The 24,582-nt window shown below is 41.6% G+C and overlaps 1 protein-coding gene across 2 annotated transcripts; it reads right to left on the bottom strand.

The window, feature by feature from the left end:
• Nucleotides 1-721: 721 nt before the first annotated feature.
• On the bottom strand, nt 722-24,239 carry LOC148014459 (uncharacterized). 2 transcript variants are annotated; one of them, XR_015688608.1, is made up of 5 exons: nt 23,116-24,239; nt 21,919-22,368; nt 1,818-2,121; nt 1,292-1,540; nt 1,016-1,149 (listed from the first exon to the last, which is right to left on the bottom strand). XR_015688608.1 is itself a non-coding variant. In XM_087666443.1 (4 exons), exons 1-4 carry the CDS (start codon nt 24,061-24,063, stop codon nt 1,007-1,009), a joined length of 1,845 nt encoding a protein of 614 aa, XP_087522569.1. In that variant the 5' UTR covers nt 24,064-24,239; the 3' UTR covers nt 722-1,006. The 2 variants fall into 2 exon arrangements, 1 of the variants encoding a protein (XP_087522569.1); XM_087666443.1 differs by lacking the exon at nt 1,292-1,540 and having other exon boundaries at nt 722-1,149.
• Between the last annotated feature and the right edge of the window lie 343 nt (nt 24,240-24,582).

A 24,582-nucleotide genomic window follows, 5' to 3' on the forward strand; every position in this document is an offset into this window, starting at 1 on the left:
CAAATTTTAGGGCTACTGGCATAATTGGATCCCCAAGAATGCTTTGGTCTTTCACTCCGCTAAGTTCATCTAGGGACACATTACCTGACTCAAGGGTCTTCAATTCTCTAGGGACGATTTAGCTCCTTGGCATATTCCTTGGCATACAACAATATCTTCTGCTTCTTTGCCATGACTTTTGTATCTTTCATGTCATCTACCTTTTGTATGCCTTAGCTACGTTCGTCTAGGGACACATTACCTGACTGAAGGGTCTTTAATTCTCTAGGGAGGATTTAGCTCCTTGGCATATTCCTTGGCATACAGCAATATCTTCTACTTCTTTGCAGTGACTTTTGTATCTTTCATGTCATCTAACTTTTGTACGCCTAAGGTGATTTGATATAAAATAAATTACCCATCATGGAAGAAAAAGCATGCAACAGATAGGCAAAAGTATCTCTGCAGTTGTCTGGGTGTGGCTGTTTATCTGCCAAATGCAACTGGCCAGAAAATAAATATTAAGGATGTGCCTGGTGGCTTGACAACTTACTCGGTCAATATTTGGTAATGCAGACAATAATGTGTCATAATATGGTATTGATGATGAAATTTAAGGAGAACTGTGACCTCTGTCATGTAAGCAGTGTTTTGCACCTCATTTATGATGTGTCAGAAAAGTACTGATTTAGAAACAAGCAAGCATAACAAAAAATCAATCATTGTAATTTTTATACCCATACCAGGAAATAAACAAAATGTTGCAGCTGTAAGAGCACAGTTCTGGTGCTCATAATTGAGACATGTACAAAAAAATTTAGAGTGGAAAGTTCTCTGGATTAAATACAACTATACAGATTTTGACACTGAAATAATATACTCTTGTCAGCTTGAGTAGATGGCGCCAAAGCACTCACAAAGCCAACTTTAACTCAAAGTGATGCCCACAGTTTTTCATATCACCCATGAAACCAAGCTTAATTCACGGAGGTGGCCATAGTTTTCTGGAGAATCCAAAAAATTGTGCTCAACTCAAGGAGATGCCAACAGTTTTCCCGAGCACCCATAGAACCAAACTCAATTCAATCATAAAAACCATTTGGAGATGAATCCGGTCTAAAAGAAATCCAAAAATGGTGATGCCAGCAGAGCTGTGTTGTACGTACGTGACTGCAATCCACAAAAAAACATTGCATCCTTAGAAATAAAGGAGAAAGAGCTTACTGCAACCTTGAAATTTCAAACTTCTCCCTTTAATCTTACTGTGACTTTTATTCTCAATCAGCATATAGACTTGTAGATTAAGGACAACCTGCATAACTTTGTATTTGATTTCTTTTCTTTTGTAATTTTTTAGTTTGTAATCTGCTTAGAGATATTGCTTTGATTTCACTGTATATAGCATGACTTTGCATCAAATTTGATCAATCTATTGCAATTGTCAACCCTAAGATAAAAAGTATGAAAGATAGCTCCACACTAGCCAATGCATAAACAAAACTTCGGTCCAGTATGTATCCGTATAATGATATGCCAGCTTGATCAAACTGTATATGCGATACTGTGAATAGCAGGAGACAAGCGGTTAGAATGAATATGATTGTGCAGATTGAAACTTTTAAGGGTTGGCTAATGTGTGCCTTTGTTAGTACTGTGCCTTGTAAGCTTTTATCCAATCACGGACTAAACAACCAGGTAAGCTGGTACTTTGTTTGCATATAGCCTGCACTGCATTTGTAATGAACTGAAAAGACTATCAAAGTTGAAACTAATGAAAGACCTGACAGATAAAGTCTGTTTCCAGAATTTCAATGAGAATCATATTAATGTAAACTAACCAAAAGCCTGTCGCATCTGGAATGAAGCAAGGTCGTTTTTTATTTTTCCACTGAAAGTCGAATACATATTGAGAGCTGAACTCAAGTCTTTGTCAGACTCTGCAGCGAGTAGCTGTTCTGCATCCACCCATTGCATTGCAGGATTATTTCGTTCATCATCAAGCATAGTGGTAGAGTAAGTCTGACACGTTGACATCGCATGCCATTGGCTGACAATAGAAACTATCCTCTGTGCCCTATGAGTTATCCTAGCTGCTCCATGCAAACAAATAGCAAATCCAATCAGCTGGACAACTGAACACACCTGCAATTCATGGCTTTAACTGGTCAAATAAACTGGACAAAAAAAACCCAAAAACCTCCTTAAATGAAAAAAATTCATAATCAGTGAAAAAAAGCACCCCAACACGGCAGTGTTAAAGGCTGAACTACAAGAGAAAAACATGCTTTGGCCAAATTCAGCTGGACGTTAACATAAGCACCTATAAGCAGTCATTAAATTCTAGTTAGACTCAAACTCACACACACATTGCCCAAAGTATCAAGCTTTAACAAGCTGGGCTATGCTCCTGACCTCAAGAAAAGTTAAGATCTAGAGGATATTTAAAAGAAAAACTAGTTGTTGGCAAACTCAATATATCTTTTAAGTCCTTTGATACTGAAGGAAGGTGCCTGTCATCCTGAAAATAAAAAACGGAACAAGCTTGTAGATGCTCTGAAGCTAAACATCTATGGGCCTGCTTAAACAAATCTGATAAAGGCATTATGGATGGACACTAAATGCGATTTATATGAGAAACTTTGGCTGAGATGGAACACAAAGGTGGACTGTGTCTACCATCACCGACTACTATTATTGCTATATAATGGTGTTAAATGGCATCCTTGCTAAATTCATCTCTCCTTCACCATGAAATACTTGACTATAAAAATGCACCATTCCCTGCCATCATCCTCATCGTAAGCAGCAGGTACGTCTAGCCCTCTTCTTGTGGTGTGTCAGAGCAGCAGCACTGCACTAGTTTGACATATCTAGCAGTAATCCAGTTGGATATCTGTGTTTCAGCCAGGCACACTTCAAGGCAACCATCAAGCAGAGAGACACGTATATCTGTTGGATATGTCACATGTGGATATCTGATGGGAATAACACAACATTGAAGAGAGATAGCAAGTGACAATGATCAAAAAATTCACTAATCTAAAGCAGGGCAGGAAGCTCGTTGGCACTAAGATGAAAGAGGTGGACAATGTCATATCTGTTGCATGGACAATTGAAGGTCTCAAAAGTCTTTGAGCCTTCAAATGGTCTGGGTTACATACTCAAAAACCAACAAAGTGAGCACTAGGACTGAGAAGGAAATCGACCATTCTATGAGAGTGTTCCCAAGTGATTAGAAATTGCACCAGAGTAAGGAAATAGGAGTCCTTTTGATGAAAGCAAGATGAGTATATAGATATGTTATTTACCAAGTTTATGAAGTTCCTAATCAAGTACATTTTTTGTGAAACAAGTTTTTGTTCTATGGTCAAAGCTTACTCTACCAAAGGAGTCAACACTAAAAGACAGAAATGTTGGCCATCCTCTTCCTTTGGGCATCATGATCTTGTGCATGTGCAAGCATTGAAGATTGGTCATCCCACAATTAGCCGGGATGATGGTAGCAAATTGGAGATCTTACTCCAGGCTCTCTTTATTGAGTGGCATCATAATCAAACTATCGGACATGGAGCAGCAGATTGAGTTTAGGCTTAAGAGGAAGGCCAAAACTGAAACGTACCACTTGAGAGCAACTACAGGATGTGTCCATCCAGATTGAGGATTTCATAGTGTAGGATTTTTGAAAGGCGGCACCTCTAATAAATGTAGGCCCGCCATGACTGATCATCTTGGCTCAGTGGATCACTGTATTTAGCTCATAGTTACAAGGGATGAGAAAAGGAACTTACTTAAGACCTTGCATAGGACTTACGCATGGCAATGGCATCCCTAGGCAAGACAACATCATCCAAAGATATGGTGATGATTCTCATTAACCATCTCTCCGAATTATGATGTCTTCTATACCAGCTTACTCACCTCCAGTGTTCGGGACATCATTTTGTAGGACGAACTACCCCCACTTGTTTTGGAACACTAAGAGCAACTCAAGAAGATTGTAGCCAATGGGCCCTTATCCACAAGAGCTTTTATTGTAGGTTCAAGAGGGAGCAACAAGAAGGAAAAGATCAAGAAAAAGCAGGTTAAGCACTTCGAGACTTCTTCAAACTCCTTAACAATTCTTCAAAGGGAAAGCCTAAATGCCCACATTGTGGTACGGGCATCCATCCTAAGAAGCATTGGAAGAAACAGTCTCATCTTCGTCCAAGAGTGAAGGATGGAGCTACATCATGTGAGCCTTCCTCTACCTCTGTTTCAATTGTTACTTTTATGAGTCTATGTCCCTTCATATCCATGAAATGAAGGAGCCTTCTTCTTTAACTATCTCATCTTCAGAGAGGCCTTGGCTCATTGACAATGGTGCTTCGAGTCATATGATTCCTTTAGGACATTGATTCTAGAATCTCCCTACATCAAAGGGTATAGTCACTGTTGGTTACATATCTTTAGTGCTTGTTAGAGGTGTTGGCATTTTGCTGTTGTTGGCTAACCATCCTTTGTGCTCCGTCTCGAAAGTTCTACATGTTCCAGATTTAGCTTTCCACTCCTTTTAGTTCATGGCCTTACTAGACTCGATACCCAAGTTGTCTCCACCGAGCAAGCTATCTTCATTGAGGATTCTTCTATAGGAGTTGTTCTTGCGATAGGTTAGCACAAGAGGGAGCTACATTTCCCGTCCTTTGAGCAAGTTCCTCTAAGATAGTTTTCCATTTCCACACCCATTCTTGATTGTGCACCACTTATCCTACACGTTTCATCCCATTCCCCACCATCTCCTCTAGTGGTTCTCTCGTAACCCCCCATCCCTTTCAAAGGGGGACAATATCACTCATGCAGCTATGAATTTCCTAGCCATTTGTGTTCTAGAGGGGGGGTTCCCATGATCGTAAGGAATTTCTTCGTCTACCAACTACATTGACCAACTTTGACACTCCTACCACCCTTGGATCCATTCCATCTTCTTTGGCCTTCAAGCACATCCAGGATCTGAGAGGGGTGTTCGCAATAATTTACGTCATGCACACTCATCTCCTACATGAGCCTTAGTTTGAGTGACATGGGGATATTAGGAGCTCTAACATTTTATATATCGGTCATCTCATGTGTTTTGACAGAGGTGGCAGCTCCTTTCATTAGTGTACATTTCAGCATATTACAGTTCTCGGTCAGTTTTGGTGTGTCACACTGGCTATTTAGTGATCTGCCTTAGTGTTTCTATTTGACTGCCGGAGAATGCATTCACACTAGAGCACTCTGCTTATGGGATGGCAATCAGTTTTTTGTAGGCCAGCTGGCATCAAATGCAACTGCCAGATGCTGGTTGGTCATATTTTTGGCATATATTGGCAGCAGACAGTCAATTTTAGGCTGCTACTGCTATTTCTAGCAGCCCCCCCACAGTGGCAGCCATTCTGTTTTACAGATTTTCAGCACTCTCCATCATCCAGTGATTTACCTCCATCATCCGGTGCTTTCTCTATCATCAGACTGATCTGATGCCCTCACTAGCACTTTGGGCTACGTGCAAAGACTGATCATTCCGCTTTGTATTCAGCGTTCTTTCAAGCTCAGTGCAGATTTCTTCTTCCATTCTCTGCTTAAATTTCAGTCTCTCTCTTCCCTTCTCTCTCGGTTTTTGTGTTCTTCCATTGCACACTCTCACAAGATGACCTAATTTATTGACATGATGAGCTTAATCGACTACCAACAAGTTAACTACTACTATGAGCTTGAAGTCACACCCCTCAAATTTAAATAGCTCACTATACTTTGGTCTAGCATTGTAAACTCAAATACTAGCCAACCAAAATAGTGTTTATGCTATTAAATGTAATTTGGTTGGCATAACCAAATAAAATCCCAACTCAAGAATTAGCTTTGCAACATGCTACTTCATGTGCAACTAATACTCTCCTTTGTACTTAACCCATGTGCTACATAAAACATTTGGAGATTGTTTCTATTGCTCGAACTGATGACTTCACTACCAAGGCCATATCCATAGCCACTTGGTAGATTGCCCAACTAGCATTTAGTAACATATTTAAGACTTCCCACCATCAAACAATACATGATGACATCATGCATCTCAATCCCAAAATATCCCATAGATGATGAAGGTGAACTTTCACAGTTTACAATCTAATATATTAGTTGATAGCACAGCCAGACCATCTCTATCTTTGCATCAACTAGATACATTCGGTGCTCTCACAACCTTGATCTACAAGGTTGACACAGAAGTCCCAATGATCCTTGATGTAAAACTCAACTTTAACAAGTCTTAGCTTCTGCTATGACTTCTCCACTTTTGCCAGTCAAAATCAGATCACATTATTAACAATTCCTCATCAATAACAACCCTATTGGGATTCTTTTCCTTGAGATACTATGTCTAGGTCTATTTCGGTCATGACCATTGGTTCTTGTTTGTACATTTTCTTATTCATTGTGTTTCCTCATTTTTCCTGAAAAAATATCTACCTAATCACATTGGTCGATAGAAAAACGAGTATGAGCTGGCCTTAAAGTGTAAATCAAATCACATATATACAAAGCTCTCATGGTAGTTTCGGGAGGGACAAAAAAGAAGCCATGGTGGAGTGTTATACCATTGGGGTTTGCCATCCCATAAGGTGAAAAATAGGCTGTAACAACCCCAAGTGTGAAGGAACTTTTACTGAAGCTCCCATGATAACAAGAGTTCCCTTAAAGCTACTTTAGCCAGCCTTTGAGGGAGTGGATGATGGATTACTTGAGCTCTGCCAAGGTGGCACATACTAAAAGGCTCTCACCCCGCTCAAGATCAATGGACATCTGGCCTTTCGAATATCCCCATAGCAGCCAGAAACGTCAGAAATGTTTAGAAATGAAACGTCAGAAACGTGTTTTGTAAGTTTCTTTCAAGAGGGGGTAAAATAAGAAACGTGGGTTTTTTTATATAGGGATTTTTAATAGTTTTGATTGGGGAAAGAGGTTCTAAACCTCTATGGAACTCTCTGTTAAACAAAGAATGGCTACTCGAGCTTGAGTGATAATAGAGTCAATTGAGAAAAATACATGATATGTTACATATCCATGATTCATTATTGACTTGTCACTTATGTCAAAGTTAGTCTTTGAACAAGCCATACTATGGTTTAGAACTCAAACATTATGATTCATATATATCATACAAAGAAAACTGAAATTAAAATGTAAATAGCCTATCTATAATATGGACTGAGTCAAGTTGCAACATCATGATTCTCATTTCAAAACAAATTGACAAATTATCAAAATCAAGAATGAATCATAATATATCATAAATAACTCATAAATGAGACTAAAGTCATATAATATTCAAATCTCAAGACAAGAATAGATACTAGATTGACAAAGTCCAATAACTAAACAAAATCACAAAAAAATCAGTTTCTCATCCAAAATCATGTGCCCTCACGACTGCTCTATAGGGAGGACCTACAGCACATCGTACAGGTCATGAAGAGGGACGATGAAGCCCATTTCATGTGGATTAGGATACATACAAACCGCCCCCAAGATATATATGTCGCAATATGCTACTTCGCCCCGGAAAATTCCCCGTATGCGACACTAGGAGGGTTGTCCCCATACCTACCCCTATATGAGGATATCATGCACTACTCAAGCATAGGAGACATCCTGCTGACAAGGGACTTCAACGCCCGCACAGCACAAAGCCAAGTTCCCTTCTTTGAGAGCGAAGACCACATGTACTGAGAGCTGGCACCAGAGGAGTTGGGGATCAACCGAACATCACAGGACACAGCTAAGTGCACAGAGTATGGAGACTATTTACTAGCACTAGGAGGGGCACACTGACTAGCCATCCTTAACGGCCTGGCCAGATGGCCTAGGTCCAATGCACTCACATGCTTTTCACATAAGCATGCATCTAGAGGCTCGGGAGGAGGCAGCACAATGGACTACCTGTTAGAGCCCTGTCCTAATCCCGAACATACAGGCCTTCAGCATCTCACCACGCCCACTGGCGGTAGCCGCAAACCACGCATACCTCCAATTGGAAGTGGCGGCCAAGATCCTTCAAGGCAACATTGGTCCAAGGCAGCAATGGCAAGAATTAGGTGAGCATGGGAAGCATAATGATCTATGCTACTTAGAGACGCACGTGGAATGGCCAAGCTTGAGATTTCCAATAGACAAACTTGGCTTCCAATTTCCAAGATATCCATTTCAACAAGACTTTCGGCTACACATCAACCCCCAAGGGGTAAGCTTACAATGTCGCAATGTTGGACAACCTTAACCTACCACCCTAAATGTAGCAAATTGGAGGCCATGCAATCAATAAGGGAAGATTTGGTAGTGTTGATTCGCAGGCCCGACACATGCCCAAATAATTTCCATACATCCAAGGCTGACTGAAGATTGAAGCATCCGCTTTGAGAACCATGAAAGTATCATCAGCCAATACCTGGTCAACGAATTGTCGCTGCAAAGGTAGAGAAAGGCCAACTAACTGCCCTGTATCCACAAGATGCAATAGCGTGGAAAGAATAGGGTGAGTAGCAAGTGCAAAGAAGAGTGGACTGAGAGGACAGCCTTGTCAAATCGATCGCACATGGGAAAAAGACTCACTGACTCCACCATTTAGCATAACATAGGAGGTGGCACCCATATTGATGGTGTAGATCAACCTTGACATGCGAGGTCCAAAACCCGTAACTTCCATGAGACCTGCAACAAAAGTCCATTCCAAGAAGTCAAAGGCCTTTTCCAAGTCCAGTTGCACCAAAACCACCTCATGCTGCATGTGCCGCACATAGTCTATGGCCATCTGTGCATTCAGGATATTATGAAGAATGTTTCTACCCTTAATAAATCCATATTGGTGAGGATGAACAAGATCGAGCAAGTGTTTATGCAAATGGTTTGCCAAATCCTTGCGAAGATCTTATACATAGAGCCCATCAATGAAATCGATCTCCAATGGTAAGTTTGGACGGAGAGGGGACTTTGGGAATCAACTTAATCAACCCTTTTTTCCATGATAAAGGCATGTTGCCCGTTGCCCAAACCTGTTGGCACACAGTAGCCAAAAGGTTTTGCCAAAAGATATGCATAGGTGCCAAAGAATTCATTGGTGATAGAATCCTAGCTTAGGCTTTTATCATTTGGAAAATGCAACAAGACATCCATAACTTCACCCTCACAAATATCAACTTCTAGGAAGTCTCACATGTCATGGGAAACCTAAACTCTAACCAAAGCACAAAAGGGCATGGGCTTGCCAACTCACAAAGAAGATATCTATCACAAACCCAACAAGTTTGCAAAGTAATCCCTACACATACTTACAATTGATCGGGGATCTGTGACCATGTGAGCTTCTACATTTTCCTGCACTGAGGATGCATGCAAGGCCCAAGTGAATTCATGAGTCTAACAAGAACTGTCTTGAAGACCATCAATCAGATTCCTTACCTTAGCTTGTTGGTAAGACCGCAACTAAAAGCCTTGAATAAGTTCGCCCAATCAAGATACTAATGAGATTAGAAAAAAGTCATGTAGCAAGTGGGGCAATAGCGCCTATTAAGTGAAGCATGATAGATCCTGTATGTATTGTCTTGACACCTTTTGGACATTTGAAATCAGTTTGTCAAAGGACTCCGATCCTTGCAGTGAAAAATCGCATGAAAACCTCTCCAAAAGTTGGGACATGTAGCCCTTGAAAACAACATAACTTAAAAAGGAAGGATTGAATCTCAAGGGCAACTTACTCAAGAGATCTGCAAAAGCATCCACCGGCTGCCTAATCTCATCAAGTGTTTTGCAGATTGGAAGATGTCTTCTCATCAATTTACGGGTTTTGATGACTCAGATGACGAGCTTTTGTCTCGACACTCATCTGAACGGAGGCGTGATTTCTATCATGAGGACTGTCGTCCGGAGTCTATTCCTCTTTCCCGTCCCCCTTCTATTCATGTATCTCGGCGAGCCCCTTCCAGTGGGCCGAAGATGCAGCCTTTGGTACCCCCTGTACAGAAACCCGTACTTCCTTAGCTGCCCAAAGAGGACCGGTTGGATGGCTCCAACTTTTCTCTATGGTCCTGCAAGGTGGAGTGTATCTTGGAATCCTTCGATCTTTGGGAGCTTGTTTCTGTTCCTATTCCCCGGCCTACGGTGGATCCCGCAGATGGGACATCTATGGATCGTGCAGCCTTATGGGATCGGCTCAATTCTAGAGCCAGATCTTTCCTCTTTCTGAGTTTGCAGGATTCTGTCCTTGTTCATGTTCACAAGTTGAAGACTGCAACAGACGTGTGGAGAAAGCTCGCGTTTCTCTATCAACTGAAGACGTTTGCCCACCGGATATCTCTCGATAAGAAGTTGCGGATGCTCGCTATTGATGATAGTCCTTCCATGAAGGACCACATCAACAGATTACAGGATATGAGGGATAAGCTTGCATCCCTTGGTCGGACGATATCTTCTGAAGACATGGCTATGATTCTCTTGACTCAGCTGCCATCGCCTCGGTTTGATGTCTTCTACACCAGCCTTCTTACTTTGAGGACCCGTACCCAGCTTCTATGGGAGGAGCTATCCCCGCTTGTCTTGGAGCATGACGAGCGACTCAGAGAGGTCAGTGCTAGTGGATCTGACTCCACTAGAGCCTTTGTTGCAGGTTCGGGAGGACAGAAGAAGAAGAAGTCAAAGGCTAAGAAGAAGGACAATTCTTCACGCTTTGACTCAGATTCAAAGAGACCGAAGTGCCCACACTGTGGGAAAGGGACACATCCCGAGGAGAAATGCTGGAAGAAGTACCCTCACCTTCGTCCGGGAGCGAAGGGTGGATCTACATCGGAGTCTTCTTCTACCTCTACACCAGCTGTTACCCATGAGTCAGTGTTCCTTCATATCCATACTTTGGAGGAGGATCCTTCTTCCGTGGCTGCAATGTCTTCTGCGCAGCCTTGGTTAGTGGACAGTGGTCTTTGAGTCATATGACTCCCCGAGGTGATTTGTTACAGGATCTCTGTCCATCAAAGGATTCTGTCACTGTTGGTGACATTTTATCGGTGCCTATTAGTGGTGTTGGCACATTGCCTTTGTTTAACGACCGACCTTCGAGCTCCTTTTCACAGGCCCTACATGTTCTGGATTTGGGCCTTCCCCTCCTCTCAATTTATGGCTTTACGAGGCTTGGCACACGAGTGATCTTCACCGAGCATGCCGTTGTTATCGAGGATTCTTTTACAGGAGCTGTCTTATCTACAGGTTGGCAGGAGAGCGGGCTTTACAGGCTCCATTCCCCTTCTTTGATGCAGGGTCCTCCGCGGCAGTCTATTGCTACACCCGTTCCCGCTTGTGCATCTTCTATTCCACAGGTTCCTTCCCATCCCCCACCTTCTCCTCCGGTGGTTCCCTCGTAAACCCCATCCCTTTTAGCGGGGGACGATCTCGGTGATGCGGCTGTGGATTCCCTGGCCCCTAGTGTTTTAGACGGGGATTCCCAGGATCGTGAGAAGCTCCTTCAGCAGCAGTCTACATCGACGGACTTCATCGACATTGGCATTCCTCTTGCCACCCCAGGATCTATTTCTTCTTCAGCCTTCAGTCACATCCAAGATCTGAGAGGGGGTGTTAGCAGTCATGTTTGTCATGCCTTGTCATCTCCTGCCTATCAGCCTCAGTCTGAGTCAGACGAGGACATTAGGAGCTCTTACATGTCTGTCATGTGTTATGATGGGGGAGGCTAGTCACTCTCGACTGGCTGTCATAGGATGTGTATTTCTTTTTGGCCTCTTTTAGTGGGCAGCCACTGGCTGCCCGGCCACTTTTTTGGTCATTGATGTGGGGCGCCCATTTTAGGGCATTTTTAGGGTTTGCGCCCATTTTAGGGTTAGGGTTAGGGTTTGTCCTTTTGCCTATTTATAGGCAGCCCCCCTCCCCACTTGATCACTTGTCTTCTTGCAGATTCCGACACTCCTCCCCCATGGTGGTGCTGCGATCTTCATCAGCCTGATCTGGTGCCCTCACTGACGCTGTGGGCTGCATGCAAGGACTAATCAGTCTCCTTCCACCTTCCCATTTGTATTCAGCATTCATTTCAGTCAGTGCAGATTTCTCTTCCTTATTTTCTGCTTTCTCTCTCTCTCCCTCCATGTTCGTATTCCCTCTTCCGCAGCGCACTCTCACAGGAGTTTCTCATGTACAACCATGAGGATGCCTAAATAGTGTTTAGCCTTGCAAGCGGTATGAGAAAGACAGAATCCATGACAAGACAAAACATGACCAGCATCATCATGGCTTTTGCTCTTAACAGGATACAAACCATCCCACTGTTCTCAAGCAAAATACACTATATTTCATGTTGTTTACTACGAGAACAAATCCCACAAACATTCAAGTGGCAATCCGCATATGTGAAATCAAGGAATTCATGGGTGAGGCTTCCCATGTCTCGCTTGTACTTTCTAAACTTAAGCCTCCAAAATTCCTTTATCCAAAAAATCTATCAAAACTGCAAAACCATTCTATCCCATACAAGCAGATTTCGCAAGGATAGGATTGTCTCCATCTGTCCCAAGCAAATGAGGATATGTACAACCCCACGAGGTGATTGTGAAGAAAACTGCTAGGGTTTGCATTGAGGAAACACAGAGTGTACAACCACGAAAAAAACACAAAGAGACAGACACAAACACAAAAAGCAAAACTCAAACCCTAAATGCAAAACTCAAAACTCAAACACAAACAGAAGAAGGGAGAGAAGAACACAACTCTAAAGTGAATGAATACTACAAATGAATGTAAGAGTGTACAGATACTCTAGGACAGAGCAGTGTGTCATATAGTGACATCCACCGAAGACGGATCCAAAGTCTGTGACCACCAGTCGAACTGTGAAGAGAGAGGAATCTGCAAAATGCTGACACCAAAGGCTGTTGGAGACAAAGGCGACATCTGCAGAAGGTGATGAAGATGTTTGCGATGGCTGGAAGATGCCAAACACAGCCTGGAGGAAGGCACAAAACAATGGGCGACAACCTAGAGGAAGGCGCTGAGGCACTGCAAGGGCTGATGGAGAGGTGGCAGCAGTCTCGAAGGCTGGATAGTCATGTAGAGGTAGACTGATGGCTGAAATCTGCACTCATGGGTGTGAAACCTACACAAACGGGAATGAGGCTGAATGGGAGCAGCCTGTCTATTTATAGATGTTGAAGGGTGTCCCAAAGAATTAGGGTTTTTTGGGGGACCACTTAAACTCTCTCGGACCGCTCCCCTTTTTAAGGTTTTTTCATTAATTAAGTGTGTTTTGGGACTGTTTAAGAATGCTAATCAGCTGAAAAGCGTGTTTTAGCTCAACACTGATCACCTTGCCTTTAGGATCAAAAGCAAGGCGTGCAAGGGGATCCTTGGGGTGCTCTTGAGGGTGCTCAACCTGCGATCTTGGCTGCACAGCCTGCATTTAATTGGATGGGTCCATGACAATTGTACATGGCAGCTCAAAAGATTTATCTTTTCTACACACGTATGTACAAAAGGCATCTTGAGTGCCTAATGATGAACCCATTGATTGCTAAATTTCAACCTTCTTACCCTTTCTACACTGAACAACCCCCCATCCCGAATCATCTGAGTCAAAAGAAAGCACTGGTTGCTATTGCTTGACCACATCCTTTTACGAAGGCCATTCCCCAATGAACAGTGCCTCCACCATCATTTCAGTATCCCCATTAGAAGTAACAGTAGAACATCCTTTTTGTCCAAAAAGTTGGCCATGAAATAACCAAGCTTGCAACGAGTGAAATATTGACTTGCAAAGGTGCCCCAATAAGCTTAAACCATATTGGATGCATGCTAGTGCAATTAAGGCACAACCAATGGGGCCTTTTCCTCGAGGTGTCCCATAGCATGCATAAACAATTCTTATTGCCTGCCCTCATACTAGGAGACACCAATACAGTACCAATTGCTCCCATTGCATCCCTTAACAAACACCAATAACTCACAAGGCAGCTTTCTACTTCAACCCATACCGAACATTCCTGTTTGAGTAGATTTTGAAAATCATCCATAGGTCTCCATGGTACCACATGCACCAACTACCTAGCAAAAACGAGGTGCGGCCTGCCTAGAAGATCATCTCTATTTATAGCCGATGTGACCATGACCTCATAGAAACCCCTTGAGCCCACAAAAACCTTGTTGACACAATTACACCTGAGAATAGAAGCCAACCACCGATTGATTTAAGGGATCACCAAGATTCTACCTATAAAGAAAAGTATGACACCAGGTTCATAAAATGCAGAGAAAGTTCAAAGCACTTTTTGCGTGTCAACTTGTGCATCCGCATTCCTTTAGCTAGAAGTTTATTGTGTCTTCTACACAAAACGCATCAGATATGGCGTTGATGGCTCCTCAAACTCATGAGTGGATCATAGACAATGGTGTTTCCTACCATATAACTACTACTGATGATGTTGCCCACGTGCATTTGACACATGGGCATGTTTTGATTGGTGACGGGCACAAGTGATATGCAGCTTATTTGGAATGCGCATGGTGGTGTCCATACTTTGGAGATTCTCTACATACCCAGCTTAGGCTACCACCTTCTTTTAGTGAGAAAAATATGTGGGCTTAGCCTCACCATTAAGTTTGATGTAAATTTCTTTAGGTTCTTGATGGTAAGACTAGACAAATATTGTGCCAAGGGCACAAGGAAGATGGTGTCTATAAAATGAGAAGTTTTGCAACCCTTTATCTTTGTTTCTTTCTTCATAGTCACAAACCAAGTTCTTGCATGCTCAGTTCGGGCACCTCAACTATGAGTATCTTTGGAGAGTTGCTTGTGACCAACTAGTTCATGGTTTGCTACATATTGGGGTGAGCCATCCCCTTGTGCATCTTGCATTCCCAAGGCAAACAATAGCATGATTTGATTCCCAACACGGCTTCTTGACAAGCTACTAAGCCCATGTAGCTCGTTTCCACTAATTTGTGTCGACCTATGAGCAATGCATCCCTTAAGGAGAGTCTTTATTTTATGATCATTATTGATGACTTGGACATATTTTTTTGAGTTAAAGTCAAAAGCTTTCTCTTATTTCCAACTTTGGCGTATCTTTGAAAAGAAACATTCTAGGTGAAAGTTAAGATAGTGAGATCTGACAAAGGTGAAGAATTTATCTCCAACAAGATGGCTCATTTCTTTGTGGAACAAGGGATTCATCCAAGAGTTTTCCAACACCAACACTCCTCAGGAAAATGGAATTTTGGTGTGGAAAAATAGAAGTGTGATCGAGATGGACCAGACCATGATGGAGCATTGAGAAACACCATAGTATTTATGGGCCAAAGTAGTTGATACTACCATCCATATCTTGAACCAATCACCACCCCAATCATTACCTTGTAACTCCTTTTGAGGCTTTTTTTTGGACTAAAGCATGATGTGTCTTATTTCAAGGTTTTCGGACGTGATGCTTATGTCTTCATTCCAAGAAAGGAATGTGACAAATTCGAGCCAAATTTCAAGAAGTGTTCATCGACTACACTTCTCAATCACAAGGGCAACCTCCTAATATGTTTACATGAGTCGACATGTTCAATTTGTTGATTTTCTTACTATAGAAGGGGGTGAGGCGCATCCTGCCATTGGAGATTCTAGTGACAATAAGCTAGTATCTATGGAGCCTGTGGATATTGAGGCTCCTCTACTAATGAGGAGAATGGTTCCCCACCTGCTGCCCTATTGGTGGATGTTCCAAAGAATTCAAAAGGCATGGTGACAAGGGGAATATTGGCTTCTCCCTGTTGGTTACATTCTGTCATGCAAGAATGGAAGGTCTTTTCGAGGAGTGGCAACCACAAGATGGCCTCCGACAATCTTGAAGAAACCAAATAAATTCAAGATAATTACAAATTGATGACCTGTGTTATGTAGGATCAAGACCAGCATTATTTGTTGGAGAGGCTTTTTAGTCTAACCATTGGTAGAAAGCCATGGAGTAGAAGCTAGAGGGTATTGAGCAGAATGGCACTTGGCACCTTGTGCCTCATCCCATTCATGAGAAGGTAATTGGAGTTAAAGTGGGTTCTTAAAACCAAGTACCTCAATGATGGTACACTAGATAAATCCAAGGCACAATTGGTTGCCAAAGGTTTTGCACAATGACGCGGTGTGGACTTCAATGATACCTTAGCCCCTACAACCTGCATAGCTACTATTTGGAGAGTTCTTGCCTTAGCCAACCATAAAGGATAGCCAACGTACCAATTGAATATTAAGTCAACCTTCTTAAATGGTATGTGGGACAGTGACAAATACACCCCATCCAAGGGGCAATCAAAAGATGTGCCTTTGGATGAGGATATTTGGGAGTTCTCAAAGGAGGGAGATGTTATATTACTAGGAGACTTTAATGCTACAATAGCCTCCCACCAAGTGACTTTCTTCAATGCATCTGAAGAGGTGCTATAGAACTAGGATATATAGCTGAAGAGGACATCTCAAGATATGAGGGAAGTCACATAATATGGGAGATACTTTGTAGAGGTTAGCATAACACACAAGTTGGCTATCCTTAATGGCCTGGCTAGATATCCCTATCCAGTGCCTTTACATGTTATCCTCATCAACATGGTGCCAACATAATAGACTATATACTTAATCCACCAACGCTGATATCTCACATCCAAAACCTCTCAGTATCACCATGCCTCCTTGGAGTTGCAATAGATCATGCCTACCGAGGATGTTTATGTGTCACAACCTCCAAGGTTTGTGGTTGACTAAGGGGAGAGAGCACATGGTATTCAAGCCAAACAAAGCTCCTTATGGTCTCAAACAAGCTTCTCGTGCACGATACTCTAGAATTGATGCATATATGGCCAGCAAAGGTTCAAAAACAGCCCAACTGCTCCCACTCTGTACATTAAGAATGAAGGGCGAACTTGCTGATTATCATTCTTTATGTAGATGACATGTTGCTCACTGACCTTTAGAAGCAAAAATTGCAGATTTCAAGGCTGAATTAAAATATGCATTTGCTATGTCAGATATGGGCTATCTACACTATTATTTGGAAATTCAGTTCACCCAAAATCAGCATGGTATCATCATGTCACAGTCACAGTATGTGGATAAGCTATTACATAGGTTTAACATGCAAGATTGCAAAGCTATGTGCACTCCTATGGAGCCAAGCTTAAAGTTGTCTATGCATGATGATGAAGAAATGTCTAATGTTGCAATTCACAACCAAGCTGTTGGCTATCTTATTTATCTTTGCAACACACGTCCTAACATTCAATATGCAATATCTTAGGTGAGTAGATATATACATAGCTTACGGACTATACATTGGCAAGCTGTTAAGTGGATCTTCAGATACTTGCAAGATAGTCAGTTACATGTATTATTATTTTCCAAGGGAAAAGAATTGCAATTATAGGCTTTTAGTGATTCAGATTGGGCTGGTGATGCAAACACTAGACAGTCTACTAGTGGATACTCTTTCTTACTGGGCCATTCATGCATTTCATAGCTAAGCAAGAAACATTCTACAATTGCTACCTCATCCTGTGAGGCTGAGTACATAGCAACCTTCATGGCAACAGAGGAATATATATGGTTGTGCAAATTGTTGGCTGATCTACATTTACCATTGGAGAGTCCTACACACATTCTTTTTGACAGTCAAACTACTATTGCAGTGGCACAAAATCCTATATTTCATGCTCACACGAAATATATTGAGATGCATTACCATTATGTTAGAGAGAGATGCTATGTAAGAGAGATTGGCTTGATGTATGTTCCTACACAAAAAAATGTTACAAATATTTTCACCAAGGCTCATGAGAAGTTTGAGGCTTTTCGCAAGTCATTAAACTTGCTATCCTTTGGTGATTGATCATTCTTGTACTTTACCACATTAGCACTATAGGGGGGTGTTAGAATTTGCCAATTCTATGGGCAATGCCCAATGTTTTTGTCTTTAGTTCTTTTTTAGTTCTTAGTGTGAACAAAACTATAGTTATAAGTTATGTCACTACTCTTAGAGTTAGAGTTAGAGTTAGAGTTAGAGTCAGTTAACTCTAGTTGAGTTAGAGCTAGGTTTATTTTAGACCTATCTTGTACCTTTCATTATTATTCTTTCAATTCAATAAGTACACTCTTCTCTTTTGCTTTAGCACACTCTCATTGTCTCTCTTTTCCCTCCTCCATAGCTGACTATCATTTTCTAACACTTAGCAACCAATCTGGCCTTATATGTTGGCTTGGGGCGTCCAAAGATACTCTTCAACTTGTACACTCACTCACACGACAATGCATGTTTTCCATTAGGGCAAAAGAACTTGTACACTCACTTAAACAACAATGCATATTTTCCATTAGGGCAAAAGAACCAAATTCCATGTATGGTTTTTTTGCAACGAGTCATACTCTGACTACATAGCTCTTCCCCAAGGGTGACTATCACCTTTATGCATGGCCTCCTCACAAGTAAAAGCTCACCAAAGTCTATCACCATAACATAGTCTATGGAGGGCTCAAACCAATCAAATTGACGTCTATCTCTAGTAGACCTAACAAGCCATGGGACATGTCATCATGTCCAATAACATAATCATGGGCCACTGGAACATCAACTACAGACTATGTAGCTAGTTTTATGACAACAAAAGGCTGCTCGTGAAATATCACCCTACATATCTCAACTACCTGCTCAGGTTACTTATGCATCTTCTTCTCATGGAAAAAAACATCATGGCTACAGATGACTTTCCTAGCATATGGATCCCATAGGCGGTAGCTTGTCTCATCTGCATCCCCATAACCAAGAAAGATGCATTTCACTGATTTAGGATCTCGTTTATTATGTTTGTCATTGGAAACATGGCAAAAATAGCAATGCATGGAGATTTGTTTATCAAGTATACAACAATAGTAACTACATCAGCCCAAAAATGCTATAGTGAGTCTATCTAGCTAAGCGGACTCCCTTGAATCGTCCTATTCATACGCTCTGCAACACCATTCTGGGGGTGGATGTAAACGGTGGTTAACTGATGCTTAATACCCCGCTCATTGCAAAACTACTCAAATGCTTTAGACACATATTCACCCCCATTATCTGACCTTAAGATTTTTAGCCTATACCCATATTGATTCTCAACAAGAGCAAGCCAATGCTTAAAGGCAGCCAGTACATCCAATTTTTGTTTTATAGGATATGCCCAAATCTTATGTGAATATTCACCAATGAAAGTCACAAAATACTTTGCACCACCTAGTGACAAATAGGGCATGGGACGATATATATCAAAATGAATAAGAGTCAAAGGCTCACTCATGCGCATAATGTCTGGCTTTTTATGAGAACTGCGTGTCTGCCTGCTATAAAGACAATGATCACATGAATCAAAACATTTGTAATCAAAGGGTGAAAGATACTTCAAATGAGAAAGCATTTTCATTCCTTTTAAGGACTTGTACCCAAGGCGATGATGCCAAAGATACATGTGATATGTCAACCACAACCAAAACATGGTCAATATATCCACATACAAGCAAGGGATAGATGCTACCAGCCTTATCACCTCCAACAAAGACAAAATCCCCACGGTAATCTTCCATGTGGAATCACCAAAAGATATATGATATCCTACATCACCCAACTATCCAGTAAAGAGTAAGCTTTTGGTCAAAGTTGGAACATGGCATACATCATGTAAAACAAAAGTGCTGCCTACAACAAATTGCAATCTAATATTACCAATACCAATAATATCCAATGCAAAGTCATTTCCTAGTCTCACAGAACCTATCATACTGCAATAGGATGAAACCAATCCATATGCGGGGTAACATGGAAAGAAGCCCCCAAATCAAGTAGTAGACTGAGAAAAAATGGAGAAGGTATCAACCAACTGATAATAAAAGATATAATCATCGTCAAACTCAAACTCCAAGGTATTTATCTCCTCAATTTTCACGCTAGACTTACTACGAATAATGGTGTGATCATCACACTTTGCCCTTGCCTTTCTCTTTGCACTTATCATCATGCGTCTTATGGCACTACAACCGAATATAACCCTGCTTCCGACAATAATAGCATGTAAGATAGACTTTACAACCACGTGACTTACTGTGAGACTGCCCACAAGGCTAAGAGCTCTATGAGTCTCTACCACAACAATCATTACCACTCTTACCATCATATCTGCCTCTCACAATCAATGCATAGGATAGTTCGTCCCATCCAACTTGTTATCATTGCCAAAGATGTTGAACAAGTCATTTTGAGCAACCATTTTTTATTGTAAATAGTTGTACTTTTAACCAGCTACTATTCAAAGTACAAATGGAGGTGAAGCATAAAAGAAAAACAAAAGGAAACTCAAAAACTTACAATTTTATGGCTTGAAAATTGGTGATGGGTTTGAATGTCAAAAAATCAAAGAAATTCTCATATCTCACGCAAGATGACAAATTGAGCCTCAATATCAATGGATTTAGACAAATTTCACAAAAGCCCCAAATTTATCTAATGAAATTTGATCAAATTGTGTTGGACGGCATCACAACAAGAGATATTTGACTACATCCAATCAAGCAACTATGAACCAACTGTCAAGGCTACATCAAATCATGTGGCTATGAACTGATTGTCGAGAGACTATCAAGTTTGGCTCCAAACGTGGCAAGTCTACCTATTCCAAGCAGGTGCCTTCCAAGCAAATGGGCTGCACAACTTCAACATAAGACATGCAACAACTGGCATGCGTGGAGCAACAAGTGTGGAGAATAGTAGGCAATCTCAAAGCTCAAAGGTGGCTGTGGTGGTAGCGGATCACGAGCTGAGTAGCAAGGGGGAAATTATGGCTTTGATACAATTGTTATACTCAACTGCACACATGCACATGCACACACATATCTAGTGAATAGTGAACAGCAAGAGAGAAGAAAGTGCTAGAATGTCACATCCACTAATGTAAGAATAAGTGAATGAAAGTACAATCTCTAAGATACTGTAGTAGCACACTCCAAAGAGGGTGTTAACATGAGAAAAAAGCTACAAGGTCAAATGTGTCCTTCGTAAGGGAGCAATGGGTAAGGGAGTGACCACACCAGAACATGGAATGCTTTTATTTTTTATTCCCAATCTAGAGCACAGCAATATCAGATTTGGCAACTTCTCATAATTAATGCTTGGTCAACTACTTTGTGTTTGCCAGTGTCATGCCTCTAATTGTGCTACTGCCATGAGGTAAAACCAGTCACTATGCCAAAATTACAGAAATACTTCACATATAAGATCTGTAGGGAAAACCTGAACTTGATGGCTGCCTGAAAAAGGTCCAGGTAAGGATAACCCACAAGAGCTATCAGCTTCCATGAAGCTAAAAAGGACCATTGTCCTGTAGAGGAGATTGATGAACCATTTGTGGTGATTATAATTTGTATCATTGAAATAGAAGGTGTTTGTGTCACACATTCTGCAATTGAGTGGTTATTAAATCTTGGTATTAAAGTTATGTTTGCCATTGCATAGAAAAATCATGAACAATGGCCCGAGTCTCTTCTTGCTCCATGGTTGTGTTTCTCAGAAACCCTCTAGCAATGACACAGTGAAGGTCTGGACTGAATACAGTCAAACCTATATGAAATATGAAATATCCTAGGTTCAGCTTCTAGTTACCTATCTGCCCTTATGAGCTATGAATGCAATGGAGCAGAAAATCTCTGATTTAACTTCACATCAACATGCAGAAAATCTCTGATTTAACTTCACATCGACACACCTTGATAAGAATTGAGAAGATTCTAGCTGGAATTGTATTGCACTATTCTGGTAAAACTCCAAAGACTTGAATATGTAAAGTTCAACAAGCAAAGCAGAATTTTTTAAAAAGAAAAATGAATATTACCCCCAGGTTGCCTGCTCTGAAAAAGTTTACTGATCCTGCAGTGGCAGTTATCATGAGTAGAAACATAAACTGACTTGCAGTTACTGTGACAAGTGAGAGCACAATAAACATGCGATGTCGATGACTGATGATGTTCAGCTGCTGTCTCAAACGCATATACTCTCTCAAAATAACTGACACCTCTGGTACGCATTCAAGCATCTTGATGTACCCTTCAAATCGAAGATTTTGTAAATAGCACATCAGTCGGAACAAAATACAAGGCAGCAGAAACACTGTTGTCTTATAGAACCAAGACACCATGATAGCAAAGCACATGACTATCTTCCTCATAGCAGAACTCTGTATGAATGGAAAGTTAACAGTAGCATACGTGAACCACCAGACTTGATGGACCAGCTCCACTGCAAAAGCTGGTAAAATGATACATTCCAGTAGACGGAAAGCTTTCTGCAGAAAAATAGGCCAGCTGAACATCAAGATTTTATCAATTTTCTGTGTACATTATCATTCATTCATCACACAAATTTGCCAAACCATCCTTCAGAAGTACAACACACGTGTGGGTGTAGAACTACAACATCTTCTTTGGTTGCAATACAGTATGGCGATACTCAACTGTTTAGAAGGTTGTCAATTGGTACGGATACTAAACGTAGGCCGGGATGCCATTATGAAGTCACACGACCTCCAATTAATTATGATTTGACTTTGTGAATACATTAATGTATTTAGGACGAGGAACGTGATGCGTTTATAATCATGTTTCGAAAATATTGTTAATCCTCTATGTGCAATGTAAAACAGTCTATATTTATATTTCCTCTCTCTGAAATGTTCGGCCTTATATTTGACACGCAAATCAAGACCCGAAAACTATGCATCGGATTTTCTATATTGTTAATCCTCTATGTTCAATGTAAAACAGCCAGCCTAAATTTATATTTCCTTTCAGATGTTCGGCCTTATATTTGACACGCAAATCAAGACCTGAAAACTATGCATCGGATTTTCTACATAAGCATCACATCAACGTCTTATGCTGATCAGTTCAGCACATAATCTCTTCTCAGTTCGAATATATACGTAGTTACGATTCACATTTTCCACTTCACTTCTTATTGATCTTGATTTTATGAATCTTATATCTGTGAGGTGCAATTTCTTAACTAGAAGTAGGAAGAAAGAGAACATTACATGGAGTTCCTGGTTGTAGCCACTTTGCACCTCAAAGGATTCTTGATTTATTTGATCAAGAAACAGGAACCGCCGTAGACCATACTTGCGCAGGTTCTTAGAGAGGCATGCAAAAGAGATGGCAGCAAGTATTGCCTCAGAAGTGTGCACCACACGGTCAAATGGCTGCTGATGAGCAGAGTCGCATGATGAGCAACTGACCAGGCAGAGATAGGCAATGGGAATCACAATAGAAAGGAGGATAGCAATAAACCATGAAACAGAGATCCGAGCTGTGGTAGACTGATCCAATCCGAACCAAAACAGGCTGCATCGGAACTGACACAGTTCATCCTTAGGGTGGGATGCCAGCCTGCGGTAGTCTCTCTCAGGAAACCCTAGCAAAGACTTGACAGTTGGAGGGAGAAAACCTGATCCATCCCAAACAAGGCGAGGTTTACTGGAGGTCTTGCTCCTTATTCCAATGCCTGTTCCTCTTCCGACTAGTCCCGTATCTTCTCCACCATCGTATGAGGCAGAAATGCTTGTGCCACAGTCACGGCGGTATGCATGTGCTTCCGTGTCGTTATATAAGGAGTTTCCACCATAATCACGGCCATGAACTCTCGCTTCTGCATCTCTTATTGATGCTCCGATTAATGACCTGAGAATCGGAGGTAGAATTTCCGAACCTCCATTCCACAGAGAGCTTTCTTTGTTGCAAAGGCGTTCATTTCGTAGAGCATCTTCTTGCGATCCTTCTTCTTCGTCTTCTTCTTGGCATGCATCCACTTCGTGCTGCTCATCCTTCTGACGTGGGGCGCCTCCTCCGTCGGCATGGAAACCTAGCCGAGCTGCTGCGATTCTTTCTGCACCTGCGGTATCCGAGGAATGCGTGGAAGCGGGGCGTGGCAAGAGAAGATCGGTGGAGGAGGAGGAGGAAGAAGAAGAAGAAGAGGTGGAAGGCATGGCGGAAAGTGGTGAAAGGCGGGAGGCATTGATGGAAAGGCTAGGGCAGATTGACGCCAGGCTTTGCGAGGACGGATTATCGTGGAGGTCTAAAGAAAGGGCATTTAGATGGCGATGGTACTGCAGGTGGAGGTGCAGGTGCTGGTGCTGGTGCTGGTGGAGGTGGTGGTGGTGGAAGGGGATAGATCTCTTGCATGTCCCAAATCTTCAACTACGGAAAAGAATCAGCAAATTAAGGACAGTTGGCTTACGTGGCAAAACTTGTTGTGTCCCGGACAACCTTGCTTTAGTGAACGCGGTCACAAACAAAGTTGCAGTTTACAGGCCTTCAATTGAACGAGCTGTAGTGAAACGAGTAAATAAATTGGGCTCGTTGCTGTCGATTCAAAAACCTTCGGACCAATAATCTTTTTCAACGCATTTAATGAGTCGAGAAAAAAAGCTTTTCATGAGCACTCGCACCCTTGTGAAGCGAATCGTAAAATTTGAGAAGCTTGTTTTTCCCAAAGGAGTTGATCT

The sequence above is a fragment of the Lygodium microphyllum genome, chromosome 25 (genome assembly GCF_053477565.2).
Source record: "Lygodium microphyllum isolate KBCC chromosome 25, Lygodium_microphyllum_v1.1.10, whole genome shotgun sequence".
Taxonomy (NCBI): Eukaryota; Viridiplantae; Streptophyta; class Polypodiopsida; order Schizaeales; family Lygodiaceae; genus Lygodium; species Lygodium microphyllum.

Bases quoted from the DNA above. Each gene is read 5' to 3' on its own strand.
- LOC148014459 (XM_087666443.1), bottom strand. From the start codon at position 24,063: ATGCCTTCCACCTCTTCTTCTTCTTCTTCCTCCTCCTCCTCCACCGAT. The intron at 22,369-23,115 runs GTAATGTTCTCT...ATTTTTCTGCAG, and splicing joins GCTACAACCAGGAACTCCAT to AAAGCTTTCCGTCTACTGGA. The intron at 2,122-21,918 runs GTAATATTCATT...CATGAATTGCAG, and splicing joins TCAGAGCAGGCAACCTGGGG to GTGTGTTCAGTTGTCCAGCT.